Raw genomic sequence first — 11721 nt, 5'->3', positions numbered from 1 at the left:
TGACTCCTCCGCCACTCTTATTGTTACGCTAGTCCTATTTCGGGTTGGGCAGTCCTAGGCTACCAGGTTATTATTAGTCTTGGCTCTGACTTTGTCTTCTCTCACTATCTCTCTAAACACATAAACTGTTGAGGCTGTCGCTTCAGACTTTGGCTTCCATAGGGGATGATCTCATTTAAAGCCTTCAGTACTTCTCTTTCTTGTGTCTCAGGTAGTTCCTTGAACGTATGCATAAACAGTAGGGGTTCGATGAGCGGGTCAGCGCGGGACGCATATCATGCATTCCTCCTGTAAAGTTAGTCACGTGACCATGCATTCTGGGCGAAGCGTAGATGCGCAGCATAGACTACGGATGATGTAGGTACAAAAAGAGCTGCCAGTACTCTCGCGACTCGCAATTCTCTAGTCTGGCACCAACCGGAATAGGTCATACGAATTGCTTTATGGAAAGACCATGACAGAGACAATTCGACCTAGACACCCGCATTGCTAGCGATGGTATCAGGTCATCGTTTGTTCCCTGTCGAGAAATGTAGGACAGGTACTGGACGACTCTTACCAGTCTGCTCAGCATGCGTTGCCTGTCTGATATCCAAGCCATCCAGGCCAATATCTAGTACCAACCCGATCGTGTTGTACTTAGATGCTGTCCAGTAGCATATCGTCCGGCGTGTCCTAAAATGCTATCTGCGATATGGCGGCCTTAGGTTGGTTACCTCGGATAGGTAATGGCCACTGAAAGCCCTCGGATTCGATATACACACAGCGGCAGGGGTGTCTGACTACTTATATTTATTTGCACCGTGGGAGCCATGTGCCTTTGGTGTCACAACTCAATGAAGCGTGACTTTTCTATAGTATATGGTGGACAGAGGAAGTTTGGATTCTAGTCCGGATTGTGGACTATATGTCTTGCGCGTAGGTTCTTATCCTTCTTACCACTCGACTTTGAGCTTGCGAAATGGGAACTCCAAATCCCTTGGAAGAGCGAGAATTTTATTATCTACTTACTCGCTCTTCGTCAGATTGCCACTTTTGACTTTTCCTTGTGATAACAGCCCCGGATTGGTGAGGCTCGATGATGCGTCTAGTCTGGTATTCATGCCTTGACACTCCGTATTTCTCAAAGTAGTTCATCCGACGACATATATCATGATTCATACAGCGTGTCATAAGATAATCCAGCGAAACGAAGTCTGTCTCGATCGTCATCCTGCTCCGATGTTTCCAATAGGTCATAGCCGAGGCAGATCGGTCCAGAGATGTCCTGTAGCGGTTGGTGGTGCGTATACACCTGAAAACAAGGTGCCCAGAGAAGCACAAGCATGACGATTCACAGCCCATTTGCCGATCGATAAATCTTTCGAGGTCACTTGGCGGTAACTAAAATGACGCCGTGTCTTCGGTTCATCGAACCCCTCTTTTCTGATCGGCGAAATGATCATAGGGGCAGGCACATGCGAGCTATAGTTAGCTATGCGCGTACTTGCAATCTGAACTAGACGGTCCTTCTCGGGTGGTAGAAGAAACAAAATTCTCAATCTCGCGATGCTCCCGAGCAGTATGCTACCCTACGCCTCGGAAGCAGATGCAGATGTCGAAGAGGCCTGAAACACCCTACAAGCGACCTTCCAGTCCTTCCGCCCCAAGCAGCTCGCTTGAAGAAAATGGCAAAGCAAGTAGCTTTGGTGGCTTGTGGGGGATAGTAAGGACCGGATCATCGGGCTGTAGAGGAAGACCTCAACCGACTGCATATGAGACGTCCTTCACTGAGATCATGGCCATTCGGACGGGATAGTGAGATTTTCCTGGTTGATCTAATTCCCAAGTACATGGATCTTAGTGTCATTCGAGTCGTCAGAAAACGACTACGCTGATGGAACGCGAGCTTGATCGCATCTGTCCCATTCTGATCTCAACTACCTAAGAAGCCGTCGACAATCGAAAGGTTCGTAAGTTGATCCAGGACCTGAGGTCGCTGATGCGGAATATCCGCGATATAGTCTACCTCGACCCAGGCCAGCTTCGTATTCAGTCAAGATGAGGGAACCGACAATGGTAGGTCCATATACCCTGCAATGTTCCGGAATCATCGCTTAGTTTTAAGCTAATTGCCCTAGTCATTTGCTCACCACATCCACTGGCGTCACAGCCAACTGAGTCATCACCCGTGCAGTCCCGTAAGCCCGGTTCGACAGCATTGGGAATTGTATACTACAACGGCGAGCACAGCTTTCAAAGCTTTTACTCACTTCCAAGTCATTGAAAGGCCACTGCCTTCATACTCCAAAATTGCACCACTCTTGCTGCCACTGTATTCAGCAGATGTGTCCGTCCGAAGCAGTCTGGAATCCGAAGAGGTTAGTCTCTGGAGGACCGAGAGGCGCGCTGCTACAAGAGGCTTTGTAGCCAAGAACTCAGTTCGTCTTCTCAGGAGTTTGGCCTGTCTGGCAATTGTGGGATTAACCGACTATCAGATGAACCGCCAATTCAGCATCCTTCATAGAGTGGAGGCAGCGATGGACTCTACTCCAGTCAGTTCTCAAATTCTGAGACATAGTTGCATCGACTTCCTTTCCAGGCAAATGGTGATTCAATCCCTGCTACGGATATAGGACCGCGGGTCGATTGATATTGCCCTTGTGAATGCTCCTCCTCCGGCCTGTAATCCTGGGCTATAGGGATAACTTTGAATCCCTTTCTTGCATTAGGATGATGGAAATGGGGATGGGTGCCTTTCCTGTTGTTTCCTCTACGAATCGAGTTCTTCAATAGACTGTCGTCAAGACCTGTCACATGTTAGGCAAATCCTCGCAAGCGGTTTCCATTTGATTGAAAAGAAGCATCTGCCTTTCCCCGCCCATTTCGACGAAGAGGATGCAGTATCCCTTGGGTTATATGATAGCTCCACTATTTGAAAGAGGCGCTCCGTCGGGAACTCAGGGGACGAATGATTGAAAAAAAGAGCGACAGCCCAGAGCCTCAGACGCTAGATAGAAATTAAAATGGAGCAGACTCGGTCGGAAATCCAAGACACTAAACCGGTTCTATGCGTGCGGTTGATTTAGGACTCAGAAGGCAGAGCGGGCCAGCGGCAACCCGAAGCATTCGGGCGTTTCAGATCACACAGCACCTCACACAGCACCGGTGCACCTTGAATAAGTAAAGCCTCATTTCAGGCCAAGTAGGTGTCTCACCTTTGGAGGGTCTGTGCAGCGTATTATTGATCCTGAGCCCAGCTCCCTGCACCAATAAGTGCAGATTGCAGCTCTCGGCAGAAAGAGTGACGTTGTCAGTAACAAACGCTGGCGCTTCAGGAAATGACAAGGTCATGATCTATTGTTGGTATGGTCTGATATAGAGGGTTTGGCGGCTAAATACCGGTAAATGGAGAACCGGGGCCCATCCATGACAACAATAGTGGTCAAGCGTCAGTGACCTCGTTCGCCCGACATGGCCTATCTGGTAATGCGATGGCCAGACCTGTCTGGACGGCTCGGTTCATAACAGTAGAGTCACTCTATCGTTGCCGAGCCAGAGCGTTTTGCAGTAAGTACTCTGTATTGAGTAGCCCTCAGCTCATCCATTCTGACAAGATTTCTGGCCTCTATCAGCTTGACATAGATGAATGAAAGTCCATGTGGATCGCGGAGCATAGCCGATTCGTCCATGGAAGAGAATGGGCACCCGAGTCAGTGTCAGGGGTAAATGGACTTTGCATCGAGGCGCCTGCAATTAATGCAATACAACAAGCATTCCCGTATCGATGAATATGACCGATCCACCAGGTTGTAAAATCATCAGTTATTCTAATAACGGTTTTCTGACACGGTAGAATGGAGACAGAGTGGGGAAACGTTAAGCTAATGGAGAAAGAAAAGCAGGATGAAACTCGGATTGTCACAAGAGACGTGTCCACTATTCCCTACCAGGAAGTGCTATATTAACCCCTGATGCATACTCTGAGCACTCAGTCTCCGACCATCGCAGACATGACTCGTTCTCATTAATCTCTAACGCGGTGGCTCTATCTCGACTTTTCTCCACCTATCAGATAATTCTGAATCTGAATCCAAACAGGAGCCCTACCAAGCAATCCAGCGATGTCCACACTGTAAGGAGTAGATACCTGCGATGACCTTACAGAACCGGCTTCATTTTGAATTTGGATAGCTGTTCGGAGCTTTAACCGGGTCTAGATAGGTTCTTCATGCTTCTCGGAGATATAAGAACCATCTTCGTCGCGATGGAGGACAGCTTTGTTCTGTTCTTCCCATCAGCATTCCTTTCTCACGGTCTCAGCACCTTCCATTCTCTCATTCTTTTCCATCGACTTCATTGACTGAAGTCCTATTTCGTCATTCTTTCTCTCGTCTCTCGTTCGATTCGAACCTAAGATTACGCTGTGCGTTGATCGTCTCGACAATACTACAAACCTACAACATGTCTGTCTCTAAGATTGCAGCTGTTCTTCTCAGCTCGGCCGCTGTGGTCGCTGGTCACGGATTTGTGACGGGTGCCGTTGTTGATGGCAAATACTACACTGGATACCTCGTCAATCAATACCCTTACATGAGCAGCCCTCCTGAGAGCATCGGTTGGTCTGAAACCGCTACCGATCTGGGTTTCGTCGACGGCAGCAGCTACTCTAGCGGCGACATCATCTGCCACAAGAGTGCTAAGAATGGTGCCATCTCTGCCGAGATCAAGGCCGGTGGAAAGGTTGAATTCCAATGGACTGAGTGGCCTGAATCTCACCACGGACCGGTATGTCTTCGTAAGACATCCATGGAACAATTGGTTAGGGTATTAACTTAGTACAGGTCATTACCTACATGGCCAACTGCAATGGTGACTGCGCCTCGGTTGATAAGACCAGTCTGGAATTCTTCAAGGTTGATGAGAGCGGTCTGATCAGTGACTCTAATGTTCCTGGCACCTGGGCCTCCGACAACCTAATCGCCAACAACAACAGCTGGACTGTGACTGTTCCCAGCTCCATCGCCGCTGGTAACTATGTCATGCGTCACGAAATCATTGCCCTCCACTCCGCTGGAAACCAGAACGGTGCCCAGAACTACCCTCAGTGCATCAACCTTAAGGTCACCGGTGGTGGCAGCGACAAGCCTTCCGGTACCCTCGGCACTGCGCTCTACAAAAACACTGACGCCGGCATCCTTGTCAATATCTACCAGAGCCTGAGCTCCTATGACATTCCTGGTCCCGCTCTCTACTCTGGCGCTTCCTCTGGCAGCTCCAGCAATGGTGGTTCCGCCTCGTCTGGCACCGCTGCTCCTTCTGCCACCATCACCCAGACCTCTACTGCAGTCCAGACTAGCTCTGCCACTGTTTACCAGCCCTCTACTACCACCGAGGCTGTCACCGTCACCAGCACTCCCGCCCAGCAGAGCTACGTCCAGGCTCCTACCGCCACCCCTAGCTCAACTGCCGGCAGCTCCAGCTCCGGCTCCAGCTCCAGCTCCAGCGGCACTCTTCCCAGCGGCAGCAGCCTCACCGAGTACTTCAACTCTCTCAGCGCCGAGGAGTTCCTGAAGGTCCTCAAGGAGACTTTCTCTTGGCTGGTTACCGAGAAGGTGCACGCTCGTGATCTCTCTGCCTAGATCAAAGCACTTCGAACGAATCGACAAGCCCTTTCCTGCACTTGTAACTTTTGTGCATCGCACCTCTGACGAGTTTTCTTTTTCAAACATACATATATGGATCGGGCATCCTTTTTGTACTTTAGAAGCACCATAACTATTGGAGCTCTTGCTCTACGCTGATCATTCTTTGCCCTTGTTTTACATCTGTATCAATAAAAGTAAAATGCTTGTAAAGTGAATCTACTCGGGTTACAAGCTCTGAACATTGATGTTTCTAACCCGTTATTCAGCCAACGGCCTTAACTGTCCCTTTGAATGATTAATTTCACTGTAGGCTATTTCAGATATTTATCATCTTCCACAGAAAAAGCAGGCAAGACAATTGCGTCAAGCATGGAGTAGCAAACAGAGAAGTTGCATCTGTCTTGCTATTCCCCGTCTTCGTTCTAGGCCACATTTTAGATAGTACACCTCTGTCTCCATCAACAGTTAACCAGGATCCCGGGGCTACGTTAAATGCTAGCATGCTCCAGTGCAATAGGCGTGAACGGCAACCATTTAATGATCTTGAATTCTTGATCCTTGAGTTGAAAGTGCTGGTTTGGAAAATTTTGCAAAGAGACGGCAGCAGCACCGTCTGCAAGGAATTTGTGCAAAGCCCTTCGCCCTACTTATATGCACACGTCACTCCGTAATGAAGACGAGTATACCACCAAGTACCGTATGCCTGGACCAGTGCGTAGAGAAACAAGACAAGATTGACCTCAGAAGCGGGGGAAAAAGCGGCCTATTGTTGTTGCGGACAAAACCCGACTGACCTCAACATTTCCCTTTTGTTCCAGCGTCTTTTGTACCCTTCTTCCACGAGCCCTATTTTGAGCAGGCTGTATTTATCAATATCAAGCAGCTTGGGACAGACTCATATCAAATTTCTGGGCCCCGGCGCACATCAACATGTTCAAGAAAAAGCCGACAGTACGTTATGCCCCTCCCCCGCATTTCTCCCCTCGCTGGCAGTCTGTTCGAGTCGTAGAATGACAACTTCATACTTACTCTCAAACTATAGATCAAGAACCTTGCGCCCTTGCGATCCTCGGACCGCCGCAAGATCGCCGACCAGATCATCAGCGACTACAATATCAGTATCCCGTCAGCTGCACCAGCCGAGGATGACTCCAATACTCCGACCACGTCGAACCAAACGCCGCCCAACATCACAGCGATCCGAAACTCCCTTCTTCCGGAAAACTCGCTTTCTGCTCGCTTCACCACCACTGCAGGGCCCCAGCTCCGAGAAGTCCAAGGCACAGTCTACGTAGGAACACATCCCGAGGGCGAGGAACGCATTTTATGGTTCAAGGTGGAACATGGGCCCGGAGCCGATGGACGATTCTATCCCACGGTTTACACATTATGGCACAATCCCAACCTAGTGCCCTTGCTTCACACACCGGAAATGGTCATGCAGAAGCTCCGTGGCGGCGCAGACTTGATGACCCCCGGCCTCGCTGATGAACCTCCTTTTCCTGGGCGCGCGGTCAAAGGAGCTGTTGTCGCTGTGGCTGGTTTGGACCGACACACTGTCCCGTTATTTGTGGGTGTCTGCGAAATCGATATTGCGGGACTTGGGGAGGTTCAGGGCACGAAAGGACATGCCGTCCGAGGCGTACACTGGGAAGGTGATGAGCTGTGGGCCTGGAGCTCGTCTTCTCGTCCTGGACAGCCTGCTCCTGAATATCTGGCTGGGTGGGATTTGGAAGCGGGCGAGGAAGACGTCGCGGAAATTGAGGAGCGAGTCAATGAGCTTTCCTTGGACAAAGATCAGCAGACGCAACCTGCGGAGGAGGTGCCTCAAGTCGACTCTGCCGAGCAGCAGCATGAAGAGGGAGCTCCCGTTGAGGAAGCGAAAGAACCTTCTACAAAAGGTCGGCGCTCATTATTTCTCTCTCGGTATCTCGTTCGGAAACTGACCAACCTGCAGAGATCGACGAGGCTTTTGAGAAAGCCTTCCTGTATTCTCTGTACAAACTGAAACAGGACAACCCCAGCGCACCGAACCATGGCCTGTCCCTTCCCGTGCAACCATCCGCGCTTGTCTCGAACATGCTTACTCCTTACCTCCCAATCTACTCTCCTCAGCAGGCTCAATACTATCAGATCAAGAAGACAAGCTGGAAGAATGTCAAAAAGTTCATCAAATATCTTGATAAACAGCGTCTTGTCAAATCTAAAGACCGCAGCGGACAAGAAACTGTCATCCTCGATGTGGATTTCAACGACCGCCGCGTCGAGCAATTTGTTCCTTACAAACTGCCATCAAAGAACGCCGTTGAGAATGCGGGCAAGCCCGTCCCCGGAAACAAGACGCCTGCAACTTCGGAGGGAGACCCTTCTGTCGGACAGACAATAACCGTTCAGACTCTTTATCGGCCAACGGGAAAGCTTACCCCGACAATCTTCCCAGCTCTTTCGAGCGGCGACCCCAGGAACTACTACAAGTATTCTGAAGTGTCCAACCGTTTGGACGAATACATTCAGTCTCAAAACCCGCCTATTGTCTCCAGTGAGAACCGCCGGATCATCTCGCTCAATCCTTTCCTTGCAAACACAATCTTCACATCTTCATCAGCCGAGGACAAGACCACCATTGCACGTGGCATGACGACCCGAGATGGCCTCTTGAAGCGGATCGTGGAAGACTCGGCGTTTCTAACTCCACACTATGTAATCCTCAGGCAGGGCCAGGCCCCATCCGATGTGAAACCGAAAGCAGGTGCAACTCCCAAGGTCAACCTCGTTCTCGAAAAGCGGACGGGTTCGAAAACTGTCACCAAAGTTTCGAATTTGGAGATCTTCGGTATAGTCCCTAGTCTGCTGGCTGAAGAACTGCAGAAGAAATGCGCTAGTAGTACCAGCGTTGCCCAGGCCACTGGAGCCACCAAAGGCGTGATGGAGGTCCTTATTCAAGGTGACCAAAGGAAGGCTGTGGAAACAGCGCTGCTCCGACGTGGTGTCAAGACGCAGTGGATTGATGTGGTGGATAAGACGAAGAAGAAGAAATAAACCTTCTGAGGGAAGGCTTACTGTATTTAGCGATTGGATAAAGCATTGATCAATAATAGGGTATACCACACGCCTTGAACGGAAGAATTACATGCATCTCTTCTTCATAAGATATCCTTCATAACGGTAGACTTGACTCCCAGGCTCTTTAACATGAAACTCCCTTGTAGTCATTTGACAGTGAGATTGCTCTATCAGGCCATTTGTACTAAATGCTCACTTGTCCACCAATTCTGGCAGCCACGGTCGACCCGGGAATCCTTCACCACAAGGAGGCTCACAGCCTAGTTTCAGAGTTAACGCTGCAAGCAAGATGGCTGCAACAGACCAATTGCCCGTTTCATCTACGGAAGATCATTCAAAGCCGTCCAAAATCAAATGATTCCACCAATCGGCGATAACCCGATTCCGCGACCCCTCCCCGGTCCGAGAAGCATACCTAAGAAACATTCCGTCCCATCTATATAAGAGCCCGCTGCTCCTGCAGGGCCGCAACTGGTCGACTAATCAAGTAATAGATAAATCGATAAATCGATAGAGAGAAGTCTAAACCGAGGAAATGCCAGTCTACCACATCGGTGCGTACCCTGCTACCCTGCTGCCACCAAAGCGGCTGATTGACCAGTGGCAGTTCTCTTCCGCCTCAAGCCAGGCGTCACGCAGGCCCAGCTCGCCAACTGGGTCACTGTTGCGGAGAGCATGGTGGGTAGAATCCCCGGTTTGGTTTCGCTGAAGGCCGGGCAGCCGTTGCCTATCAGTGTTCCCCGTGCCAAGGGGTTTGATATGGGGATTGTGGCTGTGATGGAGTCGCCCGACGCTGTGGCTTCTTACGCTACGCATCCGGTCCACCTTGAGTTTGTTTCCGCCTCCCTTGTGAAAGGCGTGTTTGAATTGGCTAATTCGGGGCTGTAGGGTGTCGAAGCTGAGAGAGGAGTTGTGTGACGATACGCTGGCGTATGACTTGGAGTTCGAGAATTGATTTACGAGAGTATAAGTGCAAGTGCGGTGGGTGGAGGCTGAAGAGCCAAAATTCTATCATGACCATTTGCTAGATCCTGCAAAGAATAACTTCCAAGTATCAATGATGACAACAAATGATATACAACGCCATTAAGAAACCAGCAGCAAAAGACGCAAGTGCTTTTGTTGTACCATAACAAATGGGAATAAACCATTAGCTCCGTGATGAAGGAAGGGTGAGACCAGTCGGGGAAACTTGAGCAGAAGAGAGCAAAGCCATTACTCCTTGGCATCGACCTTCTTGGCAGGGTGCTCGCCGTTGGCAGCGGCCTCGTCCTCGCGGGTCCGCTTCTGGCCAGCTGTAGCATCATCGGCGGAGCTCTGCACGACGGGAACGCCACTATAAGCGGATTAGTCAAATGCTGCAAGACAAGGGGAAAGAGGCTACAACATACCGAGCATCCTTCTGGACCTCACGGCGCTGCTCGCCCTGAGGCTTGCCGAAGCCGTTCTTCTGATCTTCTGCCCGACGCTCGCGCCAGTCGCGCTTGTCACCACCGCGGGGTCCTCCACGGCCGCGTCCACGGAAACCACCACGACCACGGCCACGGCTGGGCTTGATGCGGCCAGCTTCGATGTCCCGAACCTTCTCCTCACAGTAATCTTTCTTACTCTTGATGAGCAGATCCTGCCCCTTCCACTGGGGCTTAGGATCCAGAGCAAGGAATTCCTTCTGCTTCTCCTCAGTCGCGAACTCAACAAAAACGCTTCCCTTGAAGATCCGATCGTGTGTGCGGCGGAGACGAATTGCGTTGACTGGTCCGTAGGGAGCGAAGAAGGCTTCAATGTCGATCTGGGTCGTAGGAGTTTCCTCTCCGAAGCCCTTGGCGTAGATGCTACGGCTCATGGCCTGGTCTTCGAAAACCTTGGCCACGCTGGGGTCGGGGTTCTCGGTCACAGATTCAGGAAGAGGCACCTTGCGGCGCACGCAAGTGTCGTTATCGGTCAGCTCGAGAGTCTCAGAGGATTTCAGAGCCTCAACAATGGCGCTGAAGGGCTGGAAGCGACGCATGCGCTTGAAAGAATGAAGAAGTTCGAGGGGAACGGGGCGGTTGCTGCTTCCGCCCACCTTGGAAAGAAGGAACTTGTCCATGGGAAGGTTTGAGTCACAGAAGTAGAATTCGACCTGCTTGCGGATCTCATCGTGGTTGTCTGTGACCTCCAGCGTGGAGGGATCAAACTTGACGTTGTTGCGACGGTTTCCACGGCCCCGCGTATCGCGCTCCTCGGTGTTGCCCTCCTTCTGCTCCTCAGCTTTCGCCGACTGTTCGCCGAGCTTCGCAGCGGCGGCTACAATGCGAGCCTCCTCTGCATCTTCTGCGGGAGCTTCACCCTTCTTCTCTTCTGCGGGCTGCTCGGAAGGCTTGGCAGCTTCCCCGGCAGTTTCGTCCTTCAGCTCTGCCAAAACGTTCTGAACATCCTTCTCGGCCTCAGCATTCGCGTTGGTGGCCGCGGGGGTAACCTTCTGCTCGTCGGCCATGGCTGCAAATTTATTCCGAGTGCTTCAACACCGTATAAGCGGAAAGAGAGAATGGGAGAAAAGGGCCGCGCAGGTGCTGTACTCGATCAGACTAGGTCAGCACACAAACGAATTATTCTCGACCTCCGGATTCAAAACAAAAGACGGTCAAATGATTTCAAAGTTATCGAACAGAAGGTGACAATAGATAAATGTGAGTCAACTCCGCGTAGTCCAAATTCGATACGACTCCGCGCGAGTCGCGCGAAGCATAAGCGATGCACAACATAGTAGTCTTACCTCCAATTAAAAAGCCTTGTAGTCTAGAGAAAAAAAAATATGCAGTAGTAGAAGAAAGTTCAAGAAGACGCTTCTGCACACAGTGAGAATCGGACTTTCCTCTGGTTAGAAGAAAGAAAATCTTAAAGGCGAATAATAATGCACGGCGGGGGGAAATTTTCTGAACACTGCGGAGCTTCAGCCACATGGAGAATCGAGGGCTGTGGCGCATGCGGCTCATAGTCCTGATACGAGGATGATACTCCATAGACACCTCAATTACGAGGCAGAAAGACT

The 11721-nt window shown here is 50.6% G+C and overlaps 4 protein-coding genes across 4 annotated transcripts; 3 read left to right on the top strand and 1 right to left on the bottom strand.

Moving 5' to 3' along the window:
* Positions 1-4443: 4443 nt before the first annotated feature.
* On the top strand, positions 4444-5621 carry ALT_8015 (AA9 family lytic polysaccharide monooxygenase; the record flags this gene model as incomplete). The annotated part of the gene is made up of 2 exons (XM_033555915.2): positions 4444-4767; positions 4824-5621. 2 exons carry the CDS (start codon positions 4444-4446, stop codon positions 5619-5621), a joined length of 1122 nt encoding a protein of 373 aa, XP_033411806.1.
* Positions 5622-6557: 936 nt separating this feature from the next.
* Positions 6558-8666, top strand: ALT_8014 (putative RNA binding protein Ligatin/Tma64; the record flags this gene model as incomplete). The annotated part of the gene is made up of 3 exons (XM_033555914.2): positions 6558-6578; positions 6670-7528; positions 7585-8666. 3 exons carry the CDS (start codon positions 6558-6560, stop codon positions 8664-8666), a joined length of 1962 nt encoding a protein of 653 aa, XP_033411805.2.
* A 559-nt stretch (positions 8667-9225) lies between these two features.
* Positions 9226-9645, top strand: ALT_8013 (Dabb family protein; the record flags this gene model as incomplete). The annotated part of the gene is made up of 3 exons (XM_033555913.2): positions 9226-9244; positions 9298-9520; positions 9579-9645. The coding sequence occupies 3 exons, from the start codon at positions 9226-9228 to the stop codon at positions 9643-9645; spliced, it is 309 nt and encodes a 102-aa protein (XP_033411804.1).
* Positions 9646-9905: 260 nt separating this feature from the next.
* On the bottom strand, positions 9906-11166 carry ALT_8012 (tRNA maturation protein LHP1; the record flags this gene model as incomplete). The annotated part of the gene is made up of 2 exons (XM_033555912.2): positions 9906-10026; positions 10082-11166. The coding sequence occupies 2 exons, from the start codon at positions 11164-11166 to the stop codon at positions 9906-9908; spliced, it is 1206 nt and encodes a 401-aa protein (XP_033411803.2).
* Positions 11167-11721: the final 555 nt, after the last annotated feature.

Source organism: Aspergillus lentulus (genome assembly GCF_001445615.1).
Source record: "Aspergillus lentulus DNA, contig: Alt16, strain: IFM 54703, whole genome shotgun sequence".
NCBI lineage: Eukaryota > Fungi > Ascomycota > Eurotiomycetes > Eurotiales > Aspergillaceae > Aspergillus > Aspergillus lentulus.
Note: the sequence above shows the minus strand (reverse complement) of the source record. Positions and strands in the feature narration are given on the sequence as shown.